At 38.3% G+C, this 12,920-nt stretch overlaps 3 protein-coding genes across 6 annotated transcripts; all 3 read right to left on the bottom strand.

Moving 5' to 3' along the window:
- Window positions 1-524: 524 nt before the first annotated feature.
- LOC139692320 (probable RNA-binding protein EIF1AD) lies at window positions 525-8,216 on the bottom strand. Of its 2 annotated transcripts, none has more exons than XM_071590436.1 (2): window positions 8,154-8,216; window positions 525-1,626 (listed from the first exon to the last, which is right to left on the bottom strand). In XM_071590436.1, the coding sequence occupies exon 2, from the start codon at window positions 1,606-1,608 to the stop codon at window positions 703-705; it is 906 nt and encodes a 301-aa protein (XP_071446537.1). In that variant the 5' UTR covers window positions 1,609-1,626; window positions 8,154-8,216; the 3' UTR covers window positions 525-702. The 2 variants fall into 2 exon arrangements, with proteins under 2 accessions (XP_071446537.1, XP_071446536.1); XM_071590435.1 differs by lacking the exon at window positions 8,154-8,216 and adding an exon at window positions 3,803-3,920.
- PolG1 (DNA polymerase gamma, catalytic subunit tam) lies at window positions 4,030-7,771 on the bottom strand. The gene has a single exon (XM_071590050.1). The coding sequence runs from the start codon at window positions 7,574-7,576 to the stop codon at window positions 4,058-4,060; it is 3,519 nt and encodes a 1,172-aa protein (XP_071446151.1). The 5' UTR covers window positions 7,577-7,771; the 3' UTR covers window positions 4,030-4,057.
- Window positions 8,217-11,018: 2,802 nt separating the features above from the next.
- Coa8 (Cytochrome c oxidase assembly factor 8) lies at window positions 11,019-12,866 on the bottom strand. 3 transcript variants are annotated; one of them, XM_071589798.1, is made up of 5 exons: window positions 12,775-12,866; window positions 12,379-12,517; window positions 12,147-12,286; window positions 11,821-12,063; window positions 11,019-11,739 (listed from the first exon to the last, which is right to left on the bottom strand). In XM_071589798.1, the coding sequence occupies exons 3-5, from the start codon at window positions 12,195-12,197 to the stop codon at window positions 11,503-11,505; spliced, it is 531 nt and encodes a 176-aa protein (XP_071445899.1). In that variant the 5' UTR covers window positions 12,198-12,286; window positions 12,379-12,517; window positions 12,775-12,866; the 3' UTR covers window positions 11,019-11,502. The 3 variants fall into 3 exon arrangements, with proteins under 3 accessions (XP_071445899.1, XP_071445898.1, XP_071445900.1); XM_071589797.1 differs by lacking the exon at window positions 12,775-12,866 and having other exon boundaries at window positions 12,379-12,670; XM_071589799.1 differs by lacking the exon at window positions 12,775-12,866 and having other exon boundaries at window positions 12,147-12,305; window positions 12,379-12,670.
- Between the last annotated feature and the right edge of the window lie 54 nt (window positions 12,867-12,920).

The following is a 12,920-nucleotide window of genomic DNA, read 5'->3' on the forward strand; positions in this document are numbered from 1 at the left end:
AGCCCCCAGCGACTACCGGCCGTTTGCTGATAGTCCCTAGATAAGACCCTCCAGGGAAAAAGATTTGGCTCGAATGAGGAAGTCATCGCTGATCAACTGAAGCTTATTCTGAGGACAAGGACAAATCCTTATACAAGCATGGTATCGAAATGTTAGAAAAGTGTTGGAATGATTGTACTTAGCTCTTGAGGGTGATTTATGTTGATGAATTAAAATGAATTTTGTAAAACAAATGTTGTTTTCTTGGTTAGTGCTGGAACTCTTTGAACGATGGGTTATACTACCTATATTGAAACTCAGGATATTGATTTTAAACAGTGATCTCATGTAATGTCAATTAATTATTATTTAAAATTGCTCAAAAACTTTGTTAATTCCACATGTAGCGCTAATAAGTCATTGTGTTCTCTTAAATCATCAGGTATTTCCACATATTCATGCCAGAAAAAATTTCCTGTATTCAATGTGAATTCTGCAGAAGTTAAACCTATCCATAGATATACTAGAAAGTTAAATTTCATTGATCAACTTTAAAATAGATGAATTTATTTTATCTTTACATGAATGTATAACAGTCAATCAAGGGGCAGTCATTATGGGACACAATAAAAAAAAAAATAAAGCCAATTTGTCACTAACAAAATAGATCCAAGAGCTCCAACCCAAATATGAGTTAGTCAGATTCATTTACAAACAGTTCAGTCATTTCTTTAGATTTAAGATCACATCTCCTTCCCCTCTGTTTTCTTCTTCCCTGTCAGACACAGACGAATCTGATTTTGACAATGATCTTGAAATGGTCCTTCTATTAGGATTTTCAAACACAGAGCCTGCAGCCTCACCTCCGTCATCTTCACTATCAGACTCTTCGTCGTCAGATGAAGATGATGTGGTGGAGGACGTGGAGGAAGTGGAAGATGAAGATTCGGTAACCTGACGCAGTGGTCGGCGATTGGTGTTCTGGGGAAGGTCATCTTCATTCTCGTTGCCAGATTCACTCTCATAATGTGACTTTTCCACATCTCCAAAGTCAGGATGGTCAAACTCGGGAGGCCATTCTAAATCTCCCGCTGCTCTCAAAACACGAACCATTTTCCTGAGGATAACTGAAACTATTTCTGCTTTAACCTTGTCGCCTTCAGGAATCCATTCAATAACTACAACATCCCCCCTGCGTACCCACACACTTTGCCTGAACTTGCGTGGCATTGACGCCAAGATTCTCTTCTCTGACCAATCCTCAGTTTTTGATGAAACTTGAACTTCGCTGTCACTTTTTGAGGAAGTGACAGCCTCACTGGAAGTTTTAGAGAGGCAATCAGTGGGAGTGGAACACCCTACTTCCTGGCCTTGAACTGTGTCTTCAGCCTTTAGTTCAGAAGAACTGAAAGCTACTGAAGGATTCGCTTCCACTTTGCCCACGACAACAAGGGGACTAGATGATCTGGTACGGGTTGGAGGGATTTCACCAGCCACCATTACTTCATGAAGATTGTTTCCTCTTCCTGCAAGGACACGAGCCAGTGCTTTCCCTGGACCAGGAGGCTGCCATGATTCCGGATCACAAACTTCCTGTCTAACAATTTTTCTCTTAGTGGCTTTGGACATTATTCTTCATAAGTTTCTCTGCAATAATAGGAAACCAACATTAAAATATGACACAAATAGCAACATCATGTTTAAATGAAAATGAAGTGTTTTCATGATAGAACATTTTTTGTTTAATGTATTTTAAATCACAAGATCTCAACATTTTTTCGATGAACTGGAAGGTTGTGGGGTTTGTGCAAACTGTAGAGCTTAACAAAATGTAAGATTTGGCAATATAAATTCTACACCTACACATGTTACTACATATGTTTTATCAATTCTTAAATTTTAGCATAAGAAAATATTTGGCCTCGGTGATTACACATTTCAAGGTCTATGTAACAGACTCAAACCTCCAGTGGTCAAAAACTACGGAAGTAATAAAAAAGTGATAACAGTTTTATCACTTTTAGCATATTTCTGAGGATATTACAATCATAAATTAAAAATGTATTGGAGTAAACCAAGCAAGTTAGCTTAACCATATACTAAAATCCGTCGCTTTGAGAGTCTCCCTAGGTCATCAAATGTCATTTCAAGTAATCTGAGTAGATGGTTGTAATACATATATGACAGGATCACCAAATAAACATCAGGACAGCATCGGCAAATTTAAAATCCCCTTGAGGTATATGCAGGTAGGTCCACCCGATAGTCTTAGACAAAGCCACAAGAAAGATGATTCTTAAGTTAGTCAAATCATATTAATAGTAACCTTTCTGGAACAGGATTGAAAAATAGATTAGATTTAGAGCCTGAATTAAGAGCAAAATGTTTACAGATAGTTGGCATCTTTTGAATCAGTTTTTACAACAAAGTAAACAGAAGCTTAGTAGATAAGACTAGAAAAGGCGATGAAATAGTTACTTCGGGAAGTTGATACCATGTGGAACTCACACTGACGACTGACTGCAGTTAGAATAAACTGTGTCATGCCACACTTACTGACAAGTAAAATACCATCCATAGGAATTGCCACATTACAGAATTTAAACTCTACTGGAGTTATTTGACCCAGTAACTTAGGAATTACATGTCTTAAAACAATTATTTCTGCATTGCAGTCCAGTGTGTTGTTAAATTTCAACAGGAACAATGTGAACAAAAGAGAACACATAGCAATTATTAGATAATGAGGGCTAATTCCAAAATCCACTCCGAAGTTACCTACTTAATAGAATAATTTTTTCCTAAACTAGAAAAGAAAATATTTCTGCAAAGATGCATCTTCAGCATTGAGATGATCAGTTTTGCTACAGGAAAGGCAGGCATGATGCCATAGCAGAAATAAAGTCACGAGTAGAAAGGAATGCAGAATACAACCAGGATGTAGAAGATATTACAGAAGATAGGAGTGTGTTGGGCAAAGAAGCTCTCATAAGAATGTGAGAATGTCATGAATGGGATTTTAAGGATGTAAAGAAAAGACTCATTAAAACTTTTGTACATTGCATGATTTTTTTACTGCTAGGAAACTTGGTTGTTGAAACAAGTTGACAAGTGCAGACTGGAGACTTTTAAGATGCGGGTATAGAGAAGGACAGAAAAGATTAAATGGAGGAAAGAAAAACAAAGAAAGAGCTAAGCATGATGGGGGAGGAGAGAGGTGGTTAGGAGAAATCCAAAGGAGGTAGGAACGGTGGATGGTAAGCATTTTGATTGTAGATGGACTATGAAGACTGGGTTAGAGGAGTGGGTGTTAGGCAAACAAGGGAGGAACAGAAAAGGAATAGGCATATTGGATGGAAGGAAGAGAGGATAGAAGTAAAAGGATTTGAAAAACAGTATTATTAAGTAAGATGTAATGTTGTGTCTTGTTCAATAAGGCTTGGACATGTAGCAATATTCATCCACTGTTCACAATGTTCGGTACCAAGAGAAAGAATTTTGAAAATTAATTTTCCAAGCCAAAGTAAATAATGCCTAAACAGCGCATGGCTAAAAGGCGATAAAGCGAACACAATGATTTTTTCAGATAAAAACTGAAGTTCACACCGACTCTGTAAAGATTATGAATCATTATTCTTTTATTTATCACATTTAAATTTTTACAGCATCCTAACTAGTAAGAATCCATTTGTATACCATACCTAGTCTACACCCAAAATATTACTCACCAGATATTTAAAGCTAGAATTAAATGTTTACTAATAAGTTATTAAAACTATAATGAAGGCTATGGTAATACATGGTGACCATTTTTTTTACTTACAACTGTCATTCAGCATGCTGGTATGATAGAAGAGAGCAACTCTGAGTAAAATAATCCCTCTTCCTTCTTACCACCTCCTTCCAGCCAATCATCCACATGTCTTAGGATGTGGGGAGCATTTAAATTCTTTAGAAATATTGACTAATAGACTATGAATCTAATCATAACCTAGCCGTCCTTATGAAATATTTTGTAAAGCACGAAATTAAAGAATTACCACCAATCACACTGTGGCAATAAGAAAAGTAACTTCTATTAATTGGTAATCTTGGTCTTCTTAGTCTTGCTTGGATTAATTCTCTGCACAGTTGCCAAAGTGTAACGCCCCTTAATTTTTGCAAGAGCAGTGTATATATCCACGGACTCCCCAGGGGGTACGCCATGCCCACGATGTAGGCCATGAGGATTGGATGGAGTGATACACTCATCACCCGGCTCTTTTCGCATTGCTCCATCCACAGAAACACCGCTAAAAAATGCCACACTCATTGGGAGATCGCCAAGTCCTGCACGATGAGAGCAGAATGCACGCACTAAAAGATGAGCAACATGAAGTCTAAGAGCCGCCTCATACCGACCAGAAAGAGGTACAATATACCGAACTTCATCATGGAAACTGAGACCAAATCTGACATCAAATTTTGCCTTAAGTAAAGATGAAGCTGAAGAATTGGATGGCACACCAGGAGACAGTGATCTCATGGCAACTAGGAGTAGGTGGAGGAAGTCTACTGCCCCACTTTGAACAACCCAGTTAACCCGTGTAGGCAGAAACCGGTTGCCCACACGCTCTGGTTCCAAAGCCCTGCTCAACCTTGCACCAAGGAATGGGGTGACAGGCTGGGCCGAGCGAGCAACTTCCTCCAAGGCATTGAACATGGCTGACTCAGAGCCTCCTTCCCAAACGTAAGCCTCCTCCTTTCGCTTTTCTTCCAGCTCTTCCGTTTTCAGCATCTTCTGGATTCGCTTGCCTTTTGTCAAAGCCATCATGACTCCGGCCTTCTTCGAAGCATCGGCATCAGTCAGGGATGGATTGAATCTTTGCAGCAACCGAGTTGCAAACCGTCGTCCAGCGCCATATATGCGGGCATAATTCAAAACCTTGGCATGGTCACGAGTGCAGCCCACTGCAACAGCAGTTGCACTGTGCATATCCGTTCCATCAGATTTACGACCTTGAAGTGTTCTCCATCCTAAAGGCGTCCCCCCGTGCAATCCACTACCTTTCAGTTTTTCACCCATTTTTCCACCGATTGAATCTGCAGCATCTCCAAGAAGTGCTGCAATCCACAATTCCTGAGAATCTACATCGGCTCCTATCATACACTCTTTGGAATTCGATGGCCTGACCATTGCACGAAGTTCAGATCCAATTCTATCTTTCTCAGCATTCGAGGCCGTCATCCATGTGGGCTCTACCGCCCTTCGCGTGAGTGTTCCACACACTATAACCTGAGGAAGAATGACTGCATCATTAGTTTTAGCCAAATCTGTGACCCCCTTGGTTTTTGTGGCGAGTCGAACCACCATCTGAGAACTGATCCTATCCCTATTGTTTCTCCAGTAGGACACCATTTTTCCAATAGTAAGCACAGAGCCAGCAGTAGACGATCCTTCTAAGGCATCACCCGAACTCAAAGTAGCATCTGATGCTGCCTCCAAGAAGTCCTTTGATAATGGATTGCCAACACGTTTCCCTGGTCCATCGCGGTGAGGTAATCGGCAAAACCATATTCCGGGTAGATTCACTTCAGGACAGAGACGAGCAGTACCTCCATACCACTTGGGAGGTTTATTGCTCTCTTTCCCTAGACGTTTTTTGCTCTTCACCCATTCACTGATTGACATATACTCCTCAACCATTCCATGTACTTGTAATGGAGTGATGTTGCCACAATCATTTTCATATGAAGATTTTACACTGGTTGGGACTGGGCAAAATCTAACCAGTTCCTGAAGTGGTGGCTGTGGCTCGGAACTCTCACCTGGTTTAAAATCAATGGGCAAGGGTCGGCCAGGGACAAGTACTCCCCAGCCATAGCCTTGAATGTAATGAAGAGGATATTGTTCCCAACACAACCGAAGAAGTTTAGAAGCTACTCTTGCATTTGGTGTAAGTAAGGTTGGCTCTGGTATCCATTCATCATCCTCATCTGACGAGGATGGTTTCGGGCAAAGCTGGCGATACCATTTTGGATAGCCAGGCATATGTGGACGTCGTGCAGGTAAGTTTTCTTTTGTTTTCACTAGATTTGAAAACTTACGAGACAGACTCATTTCTTCATCTGATAAATCCTCATTTTCTTCTAAACCTAGGAAATTTTTAAAGTCATCGATTGATGTCTCAGGAGAATCTTTGCTTTTCGTTTTGGAAATATTTCCACGTTTAGGAACAAGATTCTGTATACTCCAGTCTTGATCCCACATCCAAATATCTTTCGTATACCCAGGAATATCACCCTCCACCAGCCTACATGCTTCGTTGGCTTTATGAATCAACTTCAACTTAAGATCGGATTCAAGTTCATCATGCACCTCCGATGCTTCTGTTATATATTGATTCCATGCAGAGTGGGAAAGAGGAAGCCTTGCAGTGCCAAGTTCCAGCATTCCAGCAAGAGTAACAGGATGAGGAAATCTTTCAAGAAATTGAGGCAGCAGAGCACACAACAGTTCGTGTGTTGCCTTTGTGTCTCTGGAGCAATAACTCATCAATTCTTGAAACCTCACCAGTATTTCTGAAGGAGGGGATTCAGGACCGAAAACTTCTCTGGTTGTTTTATCTATGCCGGGTCCACCACAGTGCAGGCGATGAGCTTCGGAAAGGGAATTAAGAGATGCCACTTCCCTCCATGCATTATCATCTAAATCAACTTCAGAGAGAACACTGCCATCACTTGAGCCATTATCATTCCTTTTCCTGCGTCTCGCATCCGATGAAAGTACAGCCCTCTGGTAACTACTCACACCTCCAATACAGACATGGGCAGAGAGGGTATCAAAAAATCTCAGGGCTGTTCCTTGGGGCCAGTACTGCTCCCTGACACGGGCACGGTCATAAGAAGCATGATGGGCAACAACTATTCTTACTTTTTTCAATAGTTTCTGGAATGATTCCGCAGGACCACTTTCAAGTGGAATTAGCTCTTCTAATGTAATAGGTTTCCCCATTCTATGCGGACCAGGGTCACCATTACCTCCATCTTCTGACAGCCAAAAGCATACCCAAGAATACCAATGAGTAGGAGAAAGAGCAGTGGCCATTGTAGGGACTTCGCCAAGTGACCTACATACCTCCACATCAAACACTAGTGCATCTTCATCTGGAAAATCCACCCTCTCACTTTGCCCGTCAGGTCCATAACGAGTCCATCCCAATTGCCTCGACCAAACCTCCGGAGGTGGAATTGGCGTGGAATTCACAAGTTTTTCAAGCAAATTCCGATATGGCCCTGCTTGTTCCTCTCCGATTTCTTGGAAATGTGACTCGATCGTTCCTCCTCTGAGAACAGGTAAAGCTAAAGATGAAATATCAGGCACCGATGTTGTCGGTTTATCTATTAAATCATGGGCTGCCAGGTTTTCCTTGGCACGCGATATTTGTTCGCTAGTAGGCTGCGGTTCCACCAACCCAAATAACTGACGATATAAGGAACGACTGAGCATTTGTATTCCGAGTGCATTAACCCTTTTTTCGTGAGATTCATTTTCACTGAATTTTTCAACGGCTACTTGATTCGGCGCATTACTTTTCAAGTCACGGTACTCATCCATCGCCGATGATAACTTCTTCTTAATGAGTTTGAAAGACACCCGTTTGACATTTTGGCGTGTCTTAGAATCCTCTTCACTTATAACGTCGTTTAAAGCTTCTTCCAGGCGCGTTTTCTTTTTCTGCCTCTTAGTTTCACCAGACAGTTCAGACGAAATACTCCTTGAAAACTTTTTCCAACAGTAACCTCTTTTCAGATTCACTCGTAAATTCCACAATTCGAAAAACAAAGGTTTACGTGATTTGTGGGAGAAACTGTACAACAGAATATTTCTTTCCATTGTGTATTGGATGTTTGAAACCGTAACTGGAATCACCCAAATATTGTCGAGTTAATACTTTCGTTCGCAACATTAATCTTTTCTTAACAACAAAGTTCAATCAATTCGGTAGCACAATACCAGTTTTCTACGGAAGAAGAATACAAATATACTTATTGTGACTGATACATAAAATCACATCGTCGGCCTGAATTTTTTGTGTGAGATAGGAGAACTCGGGAGTCCTATAAGAGAAAACATGGAAGGAAATACTATCGGTTGTGAGGAAACAAACTGATACATATACAGATATACATACCTCCGGAAAATATACGCGGGAGACGGTGGCCACGCTGCTAATACAAATTGACCGAAACTGTTTCTCTCGCAGCATGAATTTTCGGATTATGCTATTGTTTTGTTATTGTTGGTCGCGACGAGACATGCAAATTTAAATCGGTGTAACTCCCATATTTCTTTTATGAAGTTATAATATGTCTTCTTTTACAACGTTTTGCTATCTTATTTACATTTAATCAATCACATCTACTATTTCATACAATTTCTATCATCATGCGTTCTCTTTCATGGATTATTCACCCTGAATTTCTGTGGGACGAGTGTCGAAGAAATCTTAATTGACATTTAAGTAAGCATATTTAAGTAGGTCGGAAATAATATTAACTTCCTTGATAATATTTTAAATCTAAAAGAGATTTGATAAAGCTCTAAAATCTTTGAGTTCACCAACAGACATTAGCATGTGTATGAAGAGTGCAATCACAATTTATGTTGTTTTCGTGAATAGTGCCCGACGAAAATGGCCAACAAATCACAAAAAAATGCTCAAAATCTCGTGCTGTAAAAGATAAAATGTCGAAAAGTTAACGGACCATTAGGAAAAAGATGTCATTTGCATGTAGGCACTTTCCTTAAGATATAAATAGAAAAATGTTAGTCGTTCACTTAGCAGGGAAATAGTAATATATTTCCATTCCTTCGCAGTGAATTCGAAAAATTTCAGGCATTCCAATCGTAATTTCTTTACAGCCAAAAGAAGATTCAGTCTAAATCAGCAATTCCATAATTATTATACTAGGCAAACCAAGTCCATGTTAAATCACAAGAGGTATCCTATTTTAACTCTAAAGAAAGCTATTTAAATCAATAACGGCGCTAGGGGATTGGCCATGAATCTGAATGAAGAGCGATCCTCGAGCAAATTAATGGGACAATTCAGAACAATAATTGTTGATAATGATAATTACTAAGTCACTAAAAGGTAATTCAACTACTCAGTCAAGTTCATTAAATACTTCATCTGACACCAGAACTTCAAATCATTGAGTTAATGTGGTGGGTGCGGTATTCCATTGGATAGAATGTTGGGTTCCTGAATAGAGGACCCAGGTTCTTCAAGTTAGCCGAAGATTTTTTCTTGTACCTCACTTAATTTTCTAGGAAACAAAAGGCGACACAGGGAAAGGAATCGATCCCCCTATCCTAGAAAGTGAATTTCACATATTGTTGCGCTTAGGTCAACATCATTATAGTGTTTTAGAGTTAATCAATGTGTACTATATTTTGATTGCCATTAATTATAATTTTAGGCTAACCCGTTGCAAAATATCTCATGAAATTCTCATCATTAAGGTGAATAACTGTTAACTTAGGAGTAATTTTATACTCCTTCTTTTTTACTCAAACTTGATTTGATGTATGGGATTACATGATCCATTGACACTTGTGAGCTGTCTTGATAGCGGCAAAGATAATGATTATAATCTTCTTTCATTCATGCCGTTGGGATATCCATGTGGATGTCATCAAACAATAAAATGGTATAACAAGATGAAAAGGGAGTAAAGAATGAACAACAATAAATTTAAAATACAATATTTTCAAAGTCCAGGTCAAAATAGTCATTGAAAAGTACAGTGGGTTGGTGCACAACCATTTTTCAATTATATATTTGAACCTAAGGCAGCTTACTGCTTAGCCCCTGCTTGGCATCTTGTTGAATTATTTTATTGCCAAGCTGATAGATAGACAGTAGACAGCTTTCTCTGGTTTATATTAAAATTGTTTTGATCTTGTGTCATTTGAGTGAACTGATGACTAGACTTGAATGAATATACATGCGTTTTTTTAAATCTGCTTAGCACAAACAAACTGTAGATAGTAGAAATTTTCAGGGCCCAGGATTTCTTGACATTCTCATTGCCTTTTCTGCAGTTTTAAGTATTTTCAAAGTTTTATGAACATTTCCCCAGTCTAATACCATAGTTAAGTATGCTCTATAAGAAATCAAAGGGGGCTGTCATGTAATCTTTGCTCACACTTGTATTAAGTCTCTTTAACTAGCACAAAGCCCTGGTAAGTTTTTCACCGATTAGGAAAACATGTGTATTCCAAGTTAGCTTCCCATTGACAATTACTCCCAGTAAGGTCATTAAGACATAAGCTGTTGATCACCTCCCTTAATAAATACCCCTGGTAGGGTAACTGATCGCAGATAAATCTAAGGTTAGGAGTCAGATGAAATCTAGCCGCATCTTAACCTGGTTGGCCGGCCATTCTAGTGATGCTTTAGCATGCTAAAAACACTATTAGTGAAGACGATAGGAAACCACATTAATTCTCATTAATAATATGAATGGAAACAAAGGGGGAATGAATCCTCATGGCTATCTACTGAGCTGGGTGCAGAGTCCGGGGGGGGGGGAGGGGAAGCAAGGCCTCCACTGATATCATAACGTAAAATCAAAAAATACTCTATTATCTAAATGATGGGGAAATAAAAATGGTTGGGGAGAGGCAAGTGGTCCTTGAGAATAGGATAGATTGGGCAAAAAAGGAAATTAAATGGGTGGTTAATAGTTCATATAGAAGTTGTGTGAACTCTCATGCCTTGAAACAAAAAATAATCATTGGATTGTTTGCATTTATAAAAAATAAGCAACACTCAAACCTGTGATCCTTGGCCGTAAAGAAAGGAAAATACAACTAAAATAAAGCCATATTGGTCACGTTTAATCAAAATAAATAGATGCCTAGCATATACCTCTGTCCAGTTGGTCTCGTTTTACAAAGAGTGCGGGGTCAGATATTACCTGAAATAATGAAAATGTGCGAGGGAGTGACTAAATTCTCTACCAAGCACTATCAAATAAAAATATCCTAGTCTCAAATGCAATATTTCATGTTTTATTGTAACTTTTTACAAACATTTGTTGACATGACTGAACAAAATTCATGCCTCACCAGTTTCATTAATTGGTGAAAAAGATAAGTGAATGTAATGGCATTGAGAAACTTCTTCTATGACTAGCATGAAGACTAGTACTTAAGGTGTATGCACAGAACAATATATATATATATATATATATATATATATATATATATATATATATATATATATATATATATAATGAATAAGTGTTCAAAAATTGTGAATGCTAAGAATTATCCATATCATTAAGCTGTCTCCCAACAGAAGCATGAGCAATCACACCAGAATATACTGAACTTATTTACAGTGAATTTACACGCATCTCTTTTAATTGGCATGACCTACAACTATGTATATAAACATCTTAAAATTGCTAATTTCTCCAACGAAGTACAAATCGACAGCCAACAAAACTTTTATTAAAATTCTTTTCATTTCAAGGCTTTTTGAGAGAAAAACTCCGTATGATGCTATCCCATTTCACCTGGCATGAAAGGAGTAGTAGTTGGAAATTTTTTTTATACCACTCCATATTGTATTTGTGATGAATTTCCCAATTTTTGTCAAGAAAATCCTTATAAAATGAGGACATCTCTTCAGATGTCAAAGCTTTCTTCTCAGGTGAACAACATTCATTGTTTTGCGTGGACTTATGGATATAATCTTGTTTTTGCTATAAATAAAAGGCTTGCGTTAAAAGCGATATTAATATTGCAGGTTCTTAGCCAAAAATGAATTAACGTGATATCCTTACCTTGTAAAAGTTATTATTATGTTGCAACCAGAAAGATTGGTTCCAATTTTGCACTTCTTCTCTTTGAAGCCGGAATTTTTTCTCCAATATAGACTCTGTTTCTGAGATTTTAAACAACAAAGGTCGTAAATTGGACACTGGATCTGGCGGACCTATTAAATCACTCTTTATTTTCTTCGGATCGTGCATTTCAATTTTAGTTGAAAATGATTTGCTTACAAAACCGCTAACTGATAAAACCCACTGTGAAGACAATTTTTCATTCATGATAATTCGAAAATAGTGTAATTTAAATTGAAATGAGTACCGCGATTTCCAATCCTTACCAAATTATGACTTTTGCATAATCTACTCGGAGTACACACTCTGCCATGCATACTAGTAGAAAGGCCGATAAGTTTTGATTTCAGGAAATTACTCAGATTCCGTATTCAATTATCCTATCACATGAGTTCTCAGATACAACCTACATGGAAAAGGCAAGACTACAAAAATTGTAATGCCTAATTATAATAATCATGCAGCAAATACAGTTATCGTATTGAATCACCAGATTACCTCCGCTTTTTGTCGACTAAATTCAATTCTTTCGAAGATTATCTAGAAGCACTATTATACATCCCTCGTAGCTACCCATAGAAGGGAACGGTCTTGTCCTACTGCCGCAATCTCATGGAGATGAAAGAACTTAATGACTCTAAATTCAGAAAAATGAACATCTGAAAAAACTAAGTTATGTAACTCCAAGGACCAAGAGACTTTATATAACTTGTATAATCATTATTGCCCAGATAATGAAATTTGCCCTCTCTGTATTTCGAATAGGCGTATAAAACAAATGCTACTCCATAAGGGATGTGCGTAGGTCCTTTAGAAAATACATATAAAAAGACCTATATCAGAACATACATGTAATCGACATCCTAAATTACTAAATGAAAGATAAAACTGTACTCTGATATTGTGAGTTGGATTTGATGTCATCGATTCTCAGCATAAATCATCCGCCGACAGCTGTGTGCAGATGAAGCTACGTTGCCAAAACTGGCAAGATTGATTCTTAATAAATGACTCTCAGAAAAGCGTGTTATGATATCATC

Source organism: Hetaerina americana, unplaced genomic scaffold (assembly GCF_022747635.1).
Source record: "Hetaerina americana unplaced genomic scaffold, ioHetAmer1.1.p SCAF_4, whole genome shotgun sequence".
Classification (NCBI taxonomy): Eukaryota; Metazoa; Arthropoda; class Insecta; order Odonata; family Calopterygidae; genus Hetaerina; species Hetaerina americana.

Coding starts and splice junctions, on each gene's coding strand:
- Coa8 (XM_071589798.1), bottom strand. CDS start 12,197: ATGCATGGCAGAGTGTGTACTCCGAGTAGATTATGCAAAAGTCATAAT. Junction 12,064..12,146: donor TATGCAAAAGTCATAATTTG/GTAAGGATTGGA, acceptor TTGTCTTCACAG/TGGGTTTTATCAGTTAGCGG. Junction 11,740..11,820: donor ATAATAATAACTTTTACAAG/GTAAGGATATCA, acceptor TTTTATTTATAG/CAAAAACAAGATTATATCCA.
- LOC139692320 (XM_071590436.1), bottom strand. CDS start 1,608: ATGTCCAAAGCCACTAAGAGAAAAATTGTTAGACAGGAAGTTTGTGAT.
- PolG1 (XM_071590050.1), bottom strand. CDS start 7,576: ATGGATGAGTACCGTGACTTGAAAAGTAATGCGCCGAATCAAGTAGCC.